This window comes from Poecilia latipinna, unplaced genomic scaffold (assembly GCF_001443285.1).
Source record: "Poecilia latipinna isolate Pla-1442-1.1 unplaced genomic scaffold, P_latipinna-1.0 Scaffold2973, whole genome shotgun sequence".
NCBI classification, from domain to species: Eukaryota; Metazoa; Chordata; class Actinopteri; order Cyprinodontiformes; family Poeciliidae; genus Poecilia; species Poecilia latipinna.
The window spans coordinates 35849-54805 of record NW_015115589.1 but is presented as its reverse complement, the minus strand read 5'-3'; the positions used below and the strand labels follow the sequence as shown (position 1 = coordinate 54805).

General features: G+C 39.9%; 1 protein-coding gene across 4 annotated transcripts in view; it reads left to right on the top strand.

Moving 5' to 3' along the window:
• The window catches only part of LOC106939756 (thyroid hormone receptor alpha), a 26352-nt gene extending 9046 nt beyond the window's left edge, over positions 1 to 17306 (top strand). Inside the window, exons 3-10 of one of the 4 annotated variants that reach the window (XR_001422908.1) lie at positions 3996 to 4117; positions 7723 to 7870; positions 8290 to 8495; positions 10036 to 10182; positions 10844 to 11102; positions 11196 to 11984; positions 14147 to 14792; positions 16518 to 17306. Coding sequence is in view for 1 of the 4 variants with exons in the window: in XM_015022294.1 (XP_014877780.1) it covers positions 3996 to 4117; positions 7723 to 7870; positions 8290 to 8495; positions 10036 to 10182; positions 10844 to 11102; positions 11196 to 11446 (1133 nt within the window). In the remaining 3 variants the exon portion in view is untranslated. Of the gene's footprint in view, positions 1 to 3995; positions 4118 to 7722; positions 7871 to 8289; positions 8496 to 10035; positions 10183 to 10843; positions 11103 to 11195; positions 12674 to 14146 lie in introns of those variants that run through there. The other 3 variants (XR_001422910.1, XR_001422909.1, XM_015022294.1) reach the window with 3 other exon arrangements.
• Positions 17307 to 18957: the final 1651 nt, after the last annotated feature.

Below are 18957 nucleotides of genomic sequence, written 5' to 3'. Positions count from 1 at the left end.
GGAGAGAGGTGTGTGTGTAAAAAAAAAAAAAATATATATATATATATATATATATATATATATATATATATATATATATATATATATATATATATATAATTTTTCATTTTAAAGCAAAGATAGAGTAATTAAAAAACTGACATTTTAAGCTGTCTTTAGCATCTTATATAAGAGATTAGCATGGCTAGCATTACCAGAGAATAGACTCTTGCTCTCCTTCCATAAGGCAGCAGACATTTCTAAATCCAGCATGTTTCATAAGAGTTTGAGAGCAGCTCCTGTATTCTCTTCAGCCTTCCTGTTTTCTGCTGAGATCCTTTCTCTCTCCCCTCTCTCTCTATTTGTAAAGCATATCTCAGCACCATCGCAGTTCAAAGTGCTTTACATAAAAACATAATACTGTGACCAACTCTAAAGCAAGCAAATAAACATTACATTTTGTCAGATGTCATCAGCAAAATCATCAAATATGTTGATCAATGTTCTAGTTATTATTAATAAAAGGCAACTCTAAACAGGTGGGGTTTTAACGTTGATTTAAAGAAACTCAGTGTTGCGACTGTTTTTCAGTTTTCTGGAAGTTTGTTCCAGATTTGAGGCTATTTACATCCTGACATCTCTGAGCTCATTTTCAGATTTTATTTTTAAATCCTCACCTGGTGCTGAGCAGCAACAAATCCTAAGCGATGTTGAACTATGACACACTGAGTGAATGGGGAAGTTTGCATGTTGCAGCGAAAAATTGAAGCACGTGGGGTGAAGCAGGTCAAAATGCATCAACACGACGAATCTAATATGGCATAAAAACAATGCCATACTTGACGGAGTTTGGCTACATCGAGGCTCACTGCAGTAAAAAAGACATACGGAGCGATCAGATATCAGGTAAAGCAGCGCACAGATACAAACACTCACCCGGATTAGCATGACGGTCAGAAAGCTAAACAAATAACCCGCGAAATTATTTAAGTCTTCGAGCTGCGATGTAAGACGCTGGTTCTGCTCTCGCTGTTGAACCGCTGCTACAGGTAGTAATATTTCACAGACGGAGCGCCGCTTCTGCTCCACCTGGTAGTGACTCTCACACCGAACCTGCTTAAAGCTGCAGCATCTAACTTAAAAAATACATTTTACATACGTATTAAAACTTTCGCTGTCCTAACATGAGACAGATAATCTCTGAAAAAATAATTGATCTCCTCCCTGTTCTGCATAATTACTCCGCTCAGTCAGAAACAGCCAATCAGAGCTAGCAGTAATCTGCTAGCCGCTATGCTATCAGGAAGTTTTCATTCTGTAACTCAGGATTGTTTATTGTAATGGAACCTGTATTTGCCTTTGAATGTTAAGTTTTATACTTGAACTTTTTGGCAATGTTGAGAGGTTTTATTTTGGCTCTTTGTATTATTTAGCCTCTTCAAAGCCTTCATATGTCATAAGTCTGTTAAAGATAGTATTATCAATAGCAGTACAATTTGCACAATGCCTGTTTTGTTTTTTTCTTGGAAAAAGTTATTAAAACAAGTTTTTGTCTAAATTAAGGTGAATGCATGGTTCCTTTATCCACATAAAGTAACCGGTAGTGTTTATGATTAAAAATATAATAATTATGTGATCAGTATCGGTGACCGGCCCTCATGGGTGATCAGAATCGGAATCGGCAGGAAAAAACCTGATTGGCACATCTCTAATACATATATATAATTGGAAAAAAATGGGTCCAATCTTTATAATTTTCAGACAGTGACTCGGCCATCACAGCATTAATGCATGAACACACCAGTGTCAAGAGGTCACTGTCATCTCCATTACTGCATGTTAGAGAAGTCAAGTGGCTACAAACCAGGAACACGGTTCCACCAATCTACCATGAAGGGTTGTTTCTGACATGCTGTCTGTCCGTTTGTCTGTTGCTGTTTTTGCTTTTACATTTAGTTATTTGGTCAACTTTGCAACCAAGAGAGAACTTTTGTATTCTTTTGAAAGAAAAAGAAACAGAGACCTTTTTTCTTGCAACCTTTCTAAGTAACCCAAATCAGTTCAGCGTTATTCTAACTGCACTGTGATGAACTTTAGCATTTAGCATGCTAACTGAGGCCTGTAGAGTCTGATCAGCAGCAGGGAGGTTTTATTTTTTCTGAGTAATCCATTAGCTGAACTCAATTTGAACTTTCTGGTTGGCTGTCCTCAATGCTTTCCACTAGAGTCTACTCAGCTAGCTGATTGCTAACCATTGAATTCTTGTATAAACGGTAAAAATCAGCATATTTTGTTCTCTGCAACGCAGCTGCAGTTCAGGGTGGCACAATTCAAAAAATGAAAGGCATCAGATGAAAATAAACAAATATTCAAGCGACATCTCAAGAAATGAGCCAGAAAGCAAAATAGAGACGACAGTAATGGGCCAAGAAGTGAATCTGAGGTTATTTTCACACCTGACAGTCTGGTTGACTCAGTTCAATTGGGGACCAAAGTGGAAACATTTGTTCCATTTTCAGCCGGTGTGGTTCTCTTTCACACTGACTGAGTTTGTCAAACAAAACAAACTCGCTGAAAAACCTGTTCCCTCCCTCACCTGTGGGGGCGCTTCACTGAGACTCACTGAAGGAATCAACTTAAAAACCTCTGAAGAAGACACTGAGCACAACTTCCTTCTTAATGAAGTGTAAAGAAAAATGAAGTGGCTTCAGCTTTCAGCGCTTGTATGATTTCTCTTTTGTCTTTGGTAAAAGACCACAAGTCATTTCTCCCACCAGCGCTGTACTAAGGCGTTTTGTTTTGGTTGTATTTACCCAGAATGCCTTGCGCTATAGTTTGCTTCGGGGTGGCTTCCAAAAGCAGGCACTGGAGTGTAGGAACCGCCCCAGTTTCACTTCAACCAATCTGCGACCTAGGTTTATAGGAGGACTAGAGTTTGCCTTCGATCACACATTCACACCTCCACAAACCAGCCGGACTGTCTTGGCAAACGAACTAGGATTTGATTGAAGCAAACCAAACAGGGCTGGTGTGAATGAACTCTGAGTCTCTCATCAGAGGCATACAATAAATCTGACTTATATTGATCTATGTGAATTGCCTGGATTGAACTCATGGTTTACATCAAAGACCTACAGGCTAGCCTTTGAGACTATTTGCAAACTAACTTCTTGCTTTGAATAAAACAGTAACAGTAATAAAACTAACACTTATGATCAACACCTGGTTGTCAGCCGAACAAAAGGCTTTAGATGGACCTCTGCTACTCCTGACTGACGGTATAATATGTCGTGTTCTTTGTAGTTTTGGCAAATCCCCTTTTATTCTGAAAAATGAGAACTTTTCTTCCTGGATTGTTGTCTTCTCTGCTTTCCGGGTTTTGATAATCTAAACTACATTCTCAGCAGACCAAATCATTGACATGTCCTCTATTAAAAATGATACCAGCAGTTACAGAGTTACAAATAGCCTCTTTTGACCCAAGAACCCTGTGTAGGTGGTTTCACTGTGTGTCCTAAGGTTGTTGGTGGCGTTTATCCTTTTCAAGCAGTGTCTCACTGTGTGGAAATGAATACTAAAGTCTCTCTGCCACAATAGATCTGTAGAGGTTACACAATCCAAGGAGCAGATCGCCTTAGATCATTTAAGGCAGAGCTTTGGGGATCAAAGGAGAACAGGAAAACATTTATGACAGAAAAGATTGAGAGCAAAAGAATATTTCAGGAATCCTTGAAGCCTGAACCTCCTGAGCTTGCATGACAACGGCCCCCTGTGGAGAAACAATGCCATTCTTGTGTATGTTCAACCCTGCATCACAGTCTCTTGGGGCCCCTGTGTACAGGTGCTTCACAGAGGCCCCTGTGATAACGCTCAGTTCCCTCCCTCCTCCTCTCTCCCCCATCCTCATCCTCAATCGCACTCCTCACCATCCACCCGTTCCTCCCTCGTTTGCACTATTTGTCACCCCGTCCTGTCTCACTCTTCATCCTCCTCTTCCTCCTCCTCCTCTCCTATAGCTCTTAGCGTCTCTGTTCCAGGATACATCCCCAGCTACCTGGAGAAGGATGAGCCGTGCGTGGTGTGTGGGGACAAGGCCACCGGCTACCACTACCGCTGCATAACCTGCGAAGGCTGCAAGGTACGCCGCTGGAGTTCAGGGCTGGACCACAACTGCTGCACAGCTCACATGTCATGTTACAGCCACACATTTTAAATATTGATACTTTGTTAAATAGAAAATAACTAAGTAGTGTTTTGTTTTTTGCTCTTTTTTTTAAAATGGGGGAAAAAAATGGTGTGTTGTTTTGGAAATTAAAAATGAGGACAAATGGGCCACGCACGCGTTCAGGCCCCCTAAATCAATAATCTGTCTCTGCCAGCATTACATTTTCCAGACTTACTACTGATTCTCAATCGGATTTATGTCTGGACTTTGACTGGGTCAGTCAAGCACTCAAATTTGTTTCAATCTAAGTGGGGCTGCAACTTACGATTATTTTAATAATGGATTATTCTGCTGATTTATTCTGATGATTAATTGATTAATCAGAAAAGAATTGCCACATTCTGCAAATTTTCAATTTGAGCCTTTTTTTTAGACAGTATTAGAAATGCATCAAAAATGAAAATAAATAAAAAATAATTCAATTCCTTTTTTTTAATAAAATATACATTTTAGTACTTAAAATGCAATAACAGCATTCCTTTAGTGAAAAGATGCATCTGCGGCTAAAGCAGATTCAGAAGAATTTATTGTCATTGTCAGAAAGACAACGAAATTGCAGTTTCAGTTTCAACCATCCATTACACAACAACACGGGGGTGGGGGGTTCTGGGGATAGAACAGACCAACCAAACACTTTTTTATCTGGTATGCAAAATGTATATTATATTTTTTTGTACATATTTTGGATTTATTGAGCTGTTCTGAGTGTGTTGTGCTTTTAGAAACTGGACTTTTTTGAGTTTCTATATTCCAGTTAACTATTCCTAAATGAGTTGATCATTTCAATAATTGAATTATTAGATTACAAGTTAAGACCTGGATCTAACCATTCTGTTGGAGCTCATCTGAATGTTTAGTTGAATCTGTCTTGGCTTCCTTCCTGGGTTTCTCTGTATTTATCTTCAGTAATCCTCTCATCAACTCTTCCCTGCTATAAAAAATGAGGTCACCACAACATAATACTGCCACCACCTTGTTTCACGTTCACGGTGATATTCAACCCAGTTCATGTCAGCTGATCAAATTCTAAAATGTTTAATTTGAATTTAAAATACACTGTAATGCATTTAGTAGTTATTTGTTCTAACTCTTACATGTGAATAAAACCTTTTTGAAATTTCATGTAAAAGATAAACTGACCTAGTAAAGAGTGCTGATTGGGAATGTGTGGAGTTTCTACAACTCGGTTATTAAACAAATTTAAAAGACTCGTTTCCACTTTTGTCACATTCCAGCCAGACGTCTGTAGTTCTCCGTCCAGGAGTTAGCTCATGGATTTCTTGACTTTAACCGTAACGGTTTTTGCAAACTCCTTTCTTTTAACTCCTTGTATTCTGCCTATGAGATCAGGCTACAGTAAGCTAGTATACCTCAGGTCAAACAGTCTTTACTTTCTTGTGAGAGCTTATGTAAGACGTCCACTTATGTTATTGCTTGATAACTTGATCACTCCACTGTTCTTGGAATCCACAGACACCATGTGATGAGATCAAGGAGCAAAAAGAACGCTTAAGTGATAAATTAAATGTTCTGGTTGAGGGGTCAGGTTAGATTATTGAAACTGAATCTTAAATCCTCTGAACCAGGTTCTTTGACCAAACTGGAGATTTTTGACGATGGTAACGGAGCGGTGAGGATTCAGTCCTGCTTTAAAGTCAATGTCATGAAAGATAGTAGGAGAAATTGCATCATTGTGACACAATAGATTGTTTCGTACGGAAAATAATTTCAAGCGATTTCAGCAAAAGGCGGTGACATTTAGTCAGATGTCGTTCATCAGACATATTCTTACCGATATGCGTATAATGATCCATCCAACTCAGGAGACCAGGTGATACAAAACATTATGGGGACACCTAAGACTTCCAAACTTTTTATTTTCACAAAATAACTTTCACTAATTGATAAACATAGTTTAAAAACTTTGCCATCTTCTTAGGTTGAAATACCTAATACATTGTCTCTGTTTATTGCTTGTCTAATTCGTAGATGGCCTTAATGCCCCCACCCCCTTTTTCCACATTTAATTGGGCATTTAAGAAATGCCCAATTCTTAAATTGAGGCATTTAAGAAACATTAAAATGCCTCAATTTGTGGTTTGTTCGTTTGTTTGTTTGTTTGTTTTTTCACAAACAACATAAAGGTATTTAAAGACTCTCTGTTCAGTGTCGAATTATCCAGCTCAGGTTTGAACTGGAGAAAGTAGAATAAACAGCAGACTATGAAATAGCCCTTTAAATGTTGTGCCACTGGTGGAATTTATTGATTTTTGCTTAGCCTAAAGAAAGCCGATAGAGAAGTGAAAACAAACAGCAAATAGCCCGAGGTCAGGAGTTGAACCAGGACAGCTACGTAGAGGACAATAGCCTCCTCACATGGGGCGCCAAGCGGCACAAAGCCACGACTCAGATCCTAACTTTACCTTTGTTAGCTCCTGTAGGCCAATTTTAGATCCCGTCTGTCACTCTGTCTACATTTTATTTTTCTACCATGTGCTGTAAATGATGCCAGATAAACAGGCTTGCTCAATGCTATGGTCAGCCGACTGGTGAAACAGATGTTTCTGTTCGCCTTTTGCTAGCCTGGTTAAAAACCATCCATTTATTCTGTGCTTTGCTTCGTACAGAGGGTCTGGACTTCCAGCTATTGAGAAACAATCGTTTGCTGGACGCGTGGACTCTGATTTTTGAATTTTTTATTTTTTATTTTTTTAAGAATTTGTCTTGGGAGTAGTTGCCTTTATTTGACAGTAGTCTGACAGGAAGGGGACAAAGAAATCCAGGAAAGGAACTATAGCCTCCATATGCGTGGCGTCTGCTCTAGCCATTGCGCCACGCCACTCCTTGACTCTGTGAGTTTTAAACACATCAGTTAGTGATTTTACCCAATCACTAACTTTTGACTGGGCATCAGCCGAATGAAGCTGAGTGGAAATTGCGCATGCTGTACACTACCTTGTAGTGAGTAGGGCCACAACAGCTAAACGTCTGAAACATACCTATTGCTCCAACTTTAATTTCTCAATATTTGGAAGTGTGTCCAACACGGACTGAACTTTGCTCATTTCCTTGACACTGCAATGCTAAAACAACATAGAAAATTAACGTCACTGTTCACAACTCCTCCTTCTGTTTGCTGAATGACTTGATTGAAATCCAGCTGGAGAAATTGAGCTCAGTGGGAGAAATTCCAGACAGAGCAAAGATGAGAAGTGAGCAAAATGGACCAGGGTAATTCTCTGCAGGGAATTTAAAAACTACTTCCTTTTATACTTCAAAATAAGAGACTCAAACATAGCTACAAATGTGTGTAATGCTATAAGCATTCATTTTTAAAATGAAGTTTTTCCAGTAGGAGCCTATTCTTATTTTCTCAGTCAAAATCATATGCTAACAACAGCAATGCGCTTTGGGAGATATGTCATTAAATATTGTGACATCTCTGACTAGCCCCTTTATAAAAACATTTTGTAGAGTGATAGGGTGCTTACTGTCTCTCATTCTGTCCCTCCTTACAGGGTTTCTTCCGCAGGACAATCCAGAAAAATCTCCATCCTTCTTACACCTGTAAATATGAAGGCTGCTGCATCATTGACAAGATCACACGCAATCAGTGCCAGCTGTGCAGATTCCAGAAGTGCATCTCTGTGGGCATGGCCATGGACTGTGAGTCATCCCAAACCTCTGACTTAGTAAAATTAAAGGCATATATTGATGTAGTAGTTAGCTGCTAGATACAACACAGAGCAGCTAACTAGTTGCCACTCCAAGCTGCTAGCTAACTACCACACTGTGCAGCTATGAGCAGCTAGCTAGCTACCAAACCGAGCTGCTGGCTAACTACCACACTGTGCAGCTATGAGCAGCTAGCTCATACTAGCTAGGTACTACACTGAGCAGCTAGCTCAGTGAGCAGCTAGGTTGTGGTCCTTTCGGTCCTGTTGATAAGATAATTTCAGGATACTTTGTAAAACTTTGTAAAAAGCCAAACTCAGAACTTATTGAATTTTTACCATGTACTCAAGTCTGCATCTCTCTATATATGAAACCACCAACCCATTAACTCCACCCATTCTGTCTCCCAGTGGTGCTGGATGAGAGCAAGCGCGTGGCCAAGCGGCGCCTCATCGAAGAGAACCGAGAGCGGAGGAAGAGGGAAGAGATGGTGCGGACGCTGCAGATCAGGCCGGAGCCAGACAGCGCAGAGTGGGAGCTGATCAGGATGGTGACTGAGGCGCACCGGCACACCAACGCCCAGGGCTCCTCCTGGAAACAGAAGCGCAAATTTCTGGTAATTTGTAACTTTGAAGAGAAACAGTTTATTTCTAGGGCCGCCACACATGGTGAAAGCTGTATAAATCTGTAAAGTTTTCACTTTCCAACAACGATTTAAGCGGATTGTGCAAATAAGAGAGCTTAGATGTATTACAGAAATTTAAGCCTATTTTTAAAATTCACTTAGTTATTGGTAGTGTTTTACCAAATCAAAGGAGGTAAGAAACTTCTGCTCAAGAACCGAGAACACAACACTTAAGTGGTTTAAGTGTTTAAATCACTTAAGGGTAGTTTAAACAACACCACTGGTTTAACAACACCACTGTTAAAGTGGTGTTGTTAAACCACTTTAATAGAATTCCAAATTCTTAAGTTAATAATCACCTTCTTTAATATTCACATAAACTCTATACATATACAATGACTTAGAACAATTGTTGACAGAAACTAAATTTTTAGTTAAATTCTTGTCACAATGTCAGAATTTTTACCAAATTTAAGCAGCTAAATGTATTAGTAAACCATTATTACACAGTGCAAACTAACATGCTTTGTCATAATTTCAAAACTTTCCAAAGGTCCTTTTTATTGTACCAAAATAGTAAAGTGAAAGACTAAGCTTCAGGAAAAGGTTCCACTGATTAAAACCCAGTTATAAGATTTTGAATATATTGTGGTAATCAATGGATACCTTCATACACTGGGTTTAGAAAATGATGGTTACCAAGCAACCATTTAATACAGAAGCAAGCAGTTTTACACTTGAATACATTTGTGTGCAGCGATTTAAAAAGGGGAAGGACATTCAGGTCTGAAGAAAACACTGTGTGGGAAAAGCAGGCGCAGCACAATGGCTGCTGCTGCTTCACAACCTCAATGCTGCTTCACTTCAGAACGACCCTGATCTGTGCAAACAAAACTTTGGAACAAAAAGTCCTTATTGAATATGTTTGAATTTTCAAGAGTGCATGCATGAGTTTTTATGTTTTCACCAAAAAAGATTTTTTTTAAATAATTCATTGTCTAAAGCAATTCAGCAGTTTAAATGAGGAGTCAGTATTTAAAATGTCCTTTTTAAAGGTCCGACCAAGGACTTTTATAATTTGTACAGATTTGTGAAATATCTTTTGACTAGTAACCGTTTGTGCAAAACAGTTGCATTGTTTTTAATATGTAACATTGTCCTTGATTAAGTAAACTTAAATAAATGCCGTACATATATAATTTACTACAGCTTTGTAGAACCAGGTGATTACTAAACTATGTCTTCAGTGACTCTAAAAGTCCATGAATATACATGTAAAAGTTACATCAACAATGTGTTTATTTTTGTGCAAATGACAGATTTTTTTTTTTTTTAGTTTATTTAGGAAATTGAGCTTAAATCTGCTTCATTTATTGTCAGTAAATCTCAACATATGTACTATACACTCGTACATCCTGTGTGGGTTTTACATCCACAGTTTTCTGAGCGGACAAACCGTATTTTAGTCCAAAGTTTTCTCTTCTTTCTCCTGCCTCATTGACTGCTGACCGCGTTATTGTGCTGTTTGCAGGCGGACGACATCGGCCATGGTCAACTGATGCCCACTTCAGACGGAGATAAGGTCGACCTGGAGGTCTTCAGTGAGTTCACCAAGATCATGACCCCTGCCATCACCCGCGTTGTTGACTTTGCCAAGAAACTGCCCATGTTTTCAGAGGTTGGTAGGAAAGGATGCTAAATGTTGTTTTTCATGAAACAGTTTATGATGCAGTCTCTTTCCATGCCGTGCTCAAACCTGTCACTTCAGTTAAATAAACACTAGTTGTGAAATCAGAACTAAACAAGCCAAAGTAGGTATGTCAGTAACAAGAGTTGCATTTATTGCCACCGTAACATGTTATAACAGCCTCACAAAAGTTTTACCTGCAAAGTAAAAGAAGAAAAATTAAGTTTTTCAAATATTTTGCAGATAAAAATCTGAAAACGTTGTTGTTACTAGCCCCCTTTAGATTGATATCCACAAACCCGACATCATCAGAAGCATTTCACATCATCATGAAGTTCTACTCAGAATGTTTCACTTGTGATCCTGTTGCAGTCACTTTCTTAAATCTATTGCATTATGACTTGATGTGAATTATACAATACAGTACAATGAAATGTACAATTCAACAGGCCTGTCTGTCAGGGCCTAACTAGCAGACTGAGGGCAGGTCCAAACACACCATTCCCACAAAAATTCACAAATTTATACCTCACTTTTCTGATTTTAGTTCTAACAAAAATTGTTGACCTTGCCTTAACTGTCTTTTTGCAATGTTCTATGAAGGTTTTGTCCTATTAAAAGCAGTAACCCTGAATTCCTGTCCACCTGCCAGCTGCCTTGTGAAGACCAGATCATCCTGCTGAAGGGTTGCTGCATGGAGATCATGTCACTGCGCGCCGCCGTGCGCTACGACCCCGAAAGCGAAACGTTGACGCTCAGCGGCGAGATGGCCGTAAAGCGTGAGCACTTGAAAAACGGCGGGCTCGGGGTGGTTTCGGACGCCATATTTGATCTGGGCAAAAGCCTGGCACAGTTCAACTTGGATGACTCCGAGGTGGCACTGATGCAAGCGGTGCTGCTCATGAGCTCAGGTGAGACAGCATCACCTTTTATAGGAAGAACTACTTGAACTGGCTGCAGTGAACATGTCGTATTACCAGTTCTTCTTTCTGCACTGGCTTCAGATCGGTCGGGGCTGATGAGCGTGGAGAAGATCGAGCGGTGCCAGGAGGCCTACCTACTGGCTTTCGAGCACTACATTAACTACCGTAAGCACAACATTCCCCACTTCTGGCCAAAGCTCTTGATGAAGGTCACAGACCTGCGGATGATCGGCGCCTGCCACGCCAGCCGCTTCCTCCACATGAAGGTCGAGTGTCCAAACGAACTCTTCCCGCCACTCTTCCTGGAAGTCTTCGAGGACCAGGAAGTGTGACATCGCGCCCCGCAGCTTGGGGTTTGGCAGTAAAGGAAGCATCGGCCATGGATGAACATCATAGGAAAAAACTGGATTTTGTTTTCATTTGTGAGAACGTGCCCTGTACATTTTTCTGTTATTTGCCCATTTCTGTCAAACACAAGACTTTGACCTTCTGCCACCAGCAAAATCTCATCAGCATCATGAAACAGGTGTTCTACAGCTGGTAGTTTTTCAAGACTATGCCATAAACGTGCATCTATATGCAAATCCAAATTGCATCTATGAGGAGGGCTGGACTGGTGCCACACCTAATGCAAACTGAGGGGCTTTGCTAGCAGCACACCTTAGTGAAATCTCAAGCACATGTCTTCGAGGGTTTTTTCTTGTCCTGGACCTGACATCTGGCACTTTTGACAATCCCAACAACCATCCCACTGAACTCCCACCTCCCCAACATCTCCAAGAGCAAAAGCTTCCACTTTCAATCCACTGAGTGTTCGTCAACCTACCTCCGTCACACAAACCTTCACACTGAGAAACACACTCACAGAATGTATGTGCACAAAAAAACAACACCCCAACACTGTTACCTCATTTCTTGTCAAATGTATTTCTTTATTTATATTTGGTGGGCAGGGAGGAGCCAGATGTAGTTCAGTTAGAGGATATGGAGCCATGCACCCCACAGTTACCCATATGCTACTGGCAACTGCTGAGAGAACATTCAGAGAGAACTTTGTGTAAAACACTAATCTACAAAGCATTATTTGTACTACAAGTCTTATAGCCGAGGACACTACAGCAATCACCGTGCGTCACTAGATGTGATGAACATCACAGTGCATTCTGTAAGCACTAAACTGTGAGTATGTATGGAGTCTGATTTGAGTCAGTCTTGGCAAATAAAGCTTTTTGAATAGCGAACATTTGCAAAGTGCAGAAACTCAACATCGCTGTTCAAAACTCCTTCGCTGATCGGCCCTGTTGTAATTCATCCTGAGAAATCAAAGCCAATGGGAGAAATCCCTGAGTGGAGATGAGAATTCAGCGGAGTTGCGTGGGAAGGCAACGGCCAGATGACTGGTGCTCCTTCAGTCTTTTGGGCTTTACTTGCGAAGGTTCTCAAATCATATTTACATATTTTTAGGGTTATGAACAAATTTGTCTATATCTGCATATCCCAATTGGTAAAATTTATGATTTCCAAGCAAATAATCTGAATAAATGTATAGCCTATTCATCTTAAGCTTTTGAGATCTATCTCCTTTATTCTCATTGATGAAATGTTTAAACAATTACAATAACCCCTGGAGAGCTTTGTCTTTTTTTTCTACACATTTCTATTTGGTAATTACAGCTTATGTGTGACTTTTGTTAGTAATTTTGATAACTTTCTCACTTTAGCTGTTTTTAGTTGATTTTCAAGATTTTATCAAATTTTATTGACACAAATCTCGTTCCATTATTTATGACATGTTCCAGTAAGGAAAACATGTCACATTAATCTGATCAATATTTAAGATTAACTGATCAACTTTAAAACATAGCACAGTGCTTTGAACACATTATTATAATCATTATTATTATTTGTTTTTAGAAGAAGCCAAGAATTTATGAATTTATACATCAAATGCATGGCTTCATAAAGAAGCAATGCATTGATTGTCTGCTGATTTCCAACGTGACTCATTAGCAAATGTTAGCTGTTTCGCTAATATTTCCTGCGGTGTGGCCTTCAGGTCATTATTTACGGCTCTGACCAGATTGCTCGAGCTAATTTATTCCTCCATTTCCAAAAGAACGTTTGTAACAAACATACTTCAGCTGCGCCTGTAAATTTAAAGGCCTTTTAAGTACCGGAGCACTGAATTATTTCACTGAGCAGTTAAAACACAGCTTATCAGTTTAGCATGACTAGAGGGCGCCTGTCCATGAGTAGCTGAAATCTGCAAATACTGAAGACTCTCTCTAAAAATGCTAAATATTGCCAGTGGGGACGGAATAGGGATGAATTGGTGAATTGGCCCGAAGCTGACTGTGCAGTTGCATAATTTAAAAAGATAATTTAATCTGGAATTGTGCACCATTCAAGTCAAAAATACTTTTTTGATCCCAAAAGAAAATAAATGTTATTTTAACTTGTATTCATTCAAATTCTTCAGAGTTATTGTAGATTGTGATGGTCGCTGGCAGGAAGGATCTCCTGTATCAGTCTGTATTACAGTAAATTTGAAGAAGCCTCTGACTAAAGACACTCTGTTTATGGAAGACACTCTCATGGCTTAAATTAAAGCACTACCAGCCCCAAATTTAAATCTTGAAAATGACCTAAGCATGTAGCAGTCAGCTATTTTTTTTTTTTCTTTGGCAGCCAGACATAAGATACTAGATCTTTAATCATCTTTGGAAAACTTCTAGATCAAATCATAGAGGATTGGGTCGCTGTTCCCATCAGCTCATTGTAGTTCTAAACTTCAGCCTTTGATCTTGTAGTGTCATTTCTAAGTCGGTGTGTTTACAGAAAGCACTTTTTATTCAGAACATCTAAAAGCTCTTCAGCCATTTCCAGCCTACACAGGGTGTCTGCATGTAGAATACCTCACCCAACTCGTACCTCCTGATTCATTACCTCACAGACACACATTCACTTTTCAGATGTTTTTACTCTTTCTCATTGGCTTTTCTTTGTTCTTTTTATTTATTTATTTATTTTAGCCCTTTCTGATAAGTTGTGGGAAGCAGCCTCTCAGTCTCCATGTGTTCTCATCTTGACCCCCTGACCTGTTTCCTCCCGAGCCGCACCATCCCTGGTAGGGACCTGTAGCACCCCCTCATCTCCCCACTCAACCCCTCCGCCCGTAACTGCCTGAAACCAACAAGACTCTACCTCACCTCTCGTCTCCATGGAGCCGCCCCTCAGAACCCAACACGAGCACATCTGAAACTTAAAACACTAACGCAGTTATTAGCTGTGCGTCCCCACTGTGAACGGATACGTCAGCAGCGTCAGTCTGCTGAAGGCGCTGCTCCTCTTTAACGTGCTGTCTGTCGCTTTCACCTGGTTTGTTTTTCTAACTGCCCACATGGGACCAAGAGTCGCTCTGAGTTCAGGGTTTTTCTTTCAGAACCAGAACTTGACGGCAGCCTGGTGGGTGAAGGAGTGACGGTAAATGAATGAACTTCGAAGAGACCATGACAGCGTTCTGGCGGGTGGAGCCGTTTCGGCCCGGTCGGGTCAGGACTCTGGTGGGTGACTCAGCAGTTTGGAAAGCACATAATGGACTAAAATCCTCCCCGGAGAAATGAACACCCGGCCTCCAGAAACCTGCAGGGAGAAAAGCTCTGTGAACCACGTCTTCAGGTGCCATCCACTGCAAAACAAAAAAAAGAAACACAGACTTATCAGGTTCTGTTTTGCACTAAAACCATGCTGTCTGTATCCTGAACCGCTCTGGACTCTTTTCCTCTCCGTCTCGTCGTCCTGCCGTTTTCATCTTTCACTCCATCTGTTGATTCCGGATGGTGAGGCTCGGGCAGTTAGGGGTCACTACTCACTAGCTGCGTTTCCATTGTAAATGTGTGCAAATCTTTGACGATATTCTGCTGATGTCAGGGAAAAAAAACACAAGTTTGCAATTGATGTGTTTCCATGAAAAAAGGAATTAAATTAAAATCACATGTGAATTAAAACGCGAGAAGTCATTAAAAATCATGTCAGGATGGTTGTAAACAGCTCCATGAGATTTATAGCGCTCATCATCTATCCGCCGAGATGTTGACATTTTATTCAGACTTTGGGGCGACAAGCCCCGCCTACTTTGGAGCGGCTACGTATGCTGCAGTTTGGGGAAAAGAGACCATCATCCTCCTTCCACTTCCTGTCTTCTTCATCATCGTTTTTGCCTGTACTAACATCGAGCTGTTGATCACGTGACTTGTGCGATGCTGAGAAAAAGTGTTTCCATCGAAGTTTTGCAGAATACACAAAGTTTGATACCGAAAAATCACAAACCTTTTGTCGAAAAACCTGAGGTTTTTTTTTGTTTGTTTGTTTGTTTTGTTGTCGTTCATTCTGATATATGTTCATGTGCCTCACATGGGTGTATTGTTACACTTCATAGTGCTTGCAGAAATATTCGTACATCTAACTCTTTCACAACTTTGTTGCATTACAACCACAAACATTGATGTATTTCACTGGGATTCCATGTGACCAGCACCAAGTTTCACATGATGGAGGTGAAAGTTTTACATTTTTTGAAAAATAGGAAATAAGTTGCTCCTATTTGAAAATTTGGGGAAATACCAATATCCAATATTTATATTGCTGTTACAGCTGATATTTATCTATATTATGTGTTTCACTTCTCCTTCAACACCTTGAACAAACCACAGCTGACTTAATCACAACACTACCCACAATCCTTTGCTGCATCACCATCACTGTCACATGACCAGACAAACATTACACCAGCAACGTCGACCCCTCCCCCTCCAAAGATAAACAGCAACAAGATAGAAATAAATATCGGTTGTTAATATCGGCCCAGCTTCACTTATCGGTCCAATACATGATTTTTAAAACGGCCAGTATCTACCGATACCGATTTTAGTGCTGATATATCGTGCATGCCAACTCAAAAGCTTACTTTGACACTCCTAAATAGTATCCAGAACACCAGAATGTGTAATAAAAAAAAAAAGTCACCAGACCAGAAACATGGTGGTGGCAGCATCATACTGTGGGAATACAGACAAAGAAACATTTACAAGATAAATTATATAGAAAAAGTATTAACTATGCATTATTACTGCCAGTCTGTTGTTAAACAAACATCCCCACAGCATGATGCTGCTACCACCGTTATTTACCACAGAACCATTCATTTGTGTTGGTCTGGACAATAAACTCCCAGTAAACTACATTAGAAGTTTTTGGTTGCAATATGACAACATGGGACAAAATTAAAAAATGAAATGCAGTATGAATGCTTTTGCTGTGGACTATCTGTACTATACATATAAATATCTGTAAATATTTAAAGCTAAATATATATATATAATATAAATATTTCTATGCACTCAGGCCCAGTCAGATGATTTCTCCAGGTGACAGAGTCTGGATGAAAATCAGCAGCATTTCTCTCCGGCTGACATGACGATGCTTGTTGGACTCGTGGCGATTACCAAGTAACCTTCTCAGTCCGCTGACCTTTGAGCTCGCCTGCAGGTCCAGCCAGCTCTCTCCTCTGTATTTTTTTTTCTCTTCTTTTTGCTTTTTGCTGAGGTCGAGGGTCAGCGTTCCCCGTCGGTGATGTAGATGTGAGCTGGCAGCGCCTAACAGTCGGCGGAGGAAAACCACACCAGCACTCGTTTATCTGCTCCAGGATCTCTGGAGTTGCTCCGGCTGCTGCAGCTTTAGAAGCCAGCTCCGTTTTTAATTTGACAGAAAAATGATAATTAACTCCAACCCAGGACGACTTTACAACCTTTAAATCGAAGCCGCAGAATTAATCAGGTGTTTGTTTTTTGTTTTGTTTTTTCACTTTGTAAAGAGAGAATTGTGATTTCTCTCTCTCGTGTTTACAGTCGTCCAAACTGTGAATCAGATGCTAATCTCTGCCACTGCACCAAACCGTAACAGCTGAGGCGTTCTCCTCCTGACTTACCCAGGGGAAACGGCTCTGTCTCTAGCTCCGTCTGTCCTCCTGTCCTCTGTCTCTCTGTCTCTGCCTGTCCTGCACCCAGACGCCCACCCTGCTCCTCGGAGCTCTCATTGGTGGAGGAAGATATGACAATCCCTGCAGGAGTGTGTCTCCATGTGGAATGTAAAATACTGCAATTATGTGATTAAAGACACATTGTGAAATCTTCAGTTTCTTGTCGTTTTACTGGTTTCAACTAATCGATCAATTGAGCGTTTGTTTTTTTACATGTCCTGTCCAGCAGTGTGACACTGAATGGTTTTCTGAATGTGGAGGTGATGTCCAACAGAGTTACTCTCACTAGTGGAGTGTTCAGGCTTTCGCTATGAGGATAAATGTGGGAAACTTTATTAGAAATTGGTTTCAGATGTAAAGGAAATGGGAAAAAAGTGAAATTATAAAAAAGGAGAAAGGTGGGAACAAGTTTACAGGGAAAGAAGCACAGAGGGAACGATTAGAAAACTGTAATAAGAAAATAATTTTTTTATGTCTCCTGTGACTCCTCGGAAGTACAACGTTGAGACGAGTCAGTATCAAAAGAAGTCTGCCTCTAACCTGCAGAAAGAGAGAAAAGAAACAACAGAAAAACCACAGCAACAAACAGCATGCATGTAAAAATAATAATAATTATAAAATCACTGAACTGTACACGGTACAAGTTAATACAAAATATGTTTAGTAGAAAAAATCCTTTAAATTTGCTGTTGGGAGTAAAGGATGGTTAAAGTAGGGGGCGTTAGTGATGTCACTGTGTGTCACTGCCAGGAGAACCATAGTCTTTGGTTTTAGGTGTTTGTTAGATAAACTCCATGTTGGGCTGTGTTTCCTACTAAACACTAAAATCTTTCATCTGGACGACGTTAAACATGCAGGCCAGAGAACGATGGAATGGGTTTAGACTCAAATATGTTCATGTGCTCTGTTCATTTTCGACTTCTGGGAATTTTCTGAGTTTGAAAATTTAAAAAAAATTTCAACTTTTGAGACTCAGAAATTGTTCATGTTTTTTCTAGAAATGTTCTGAGAGTCATGTCAAAATGTCTGTTTTTTCTAACAAATTTGTGACTTTCAAACTCAGAAATGTCCAAGTTTTTTTTTTTTAAAGATGTCTCAGATTAATCTAAAAAATGGGTTTATTCAATCAAATTTTCTACTTTCCAAACTTAGAAACTTTCCTGTTTTTCTTTTTAGAAAATTTCTGAGTTTCTTGGCAGAAATGTACTCCTTTTTTCTACAGTAGCTCTAATATAGTCATACAGCTCTCTGCCCTGCTGAACAGTATGCATCCTTTTCCTTTAGAATTATTTTAACACAAAGTAGTGTCTGTTATAAAATGACAAAATGTAAAATCTTTTCCATGCTTCTCTGTTCTTCTTTCAGGCAGCGGTGGTGATAAAAGCAGGACTGTGTTGTCTCGGCTTGCAGCGTCTCTCCAATAACTTTATTTGGTAACACACAGGCTCTGATTACTGAATCAGAGGAGCATCATGTGAGACTCAGCTCCAGCAGCTGGGCTCATCACGCAGCCACAGTTTTTCTCTTCTAGCTGTTGATATAAAAGCTGAGCCTATTTGGCCTGGAGCCACTCAGATAACAATTCAGAGGAAACAGGATCCGTTGTTCTCTTGTTTTCTGTAACAAATCGCTGTCGGCACAATCAGAGGAAAGCATTCCGATAGTTTAAAACCTTTTTAATTTTTTTTTTTTTTTTTTTTTTTTTTTTTGGGTTTTAGAATTTTTTTCGGTCAAAGTATCTGACCATTTTTGGCATCTGAAGGGGAATTGTGACTGGTTTCATAGCCGTTAAGGCAGCAGCTATTT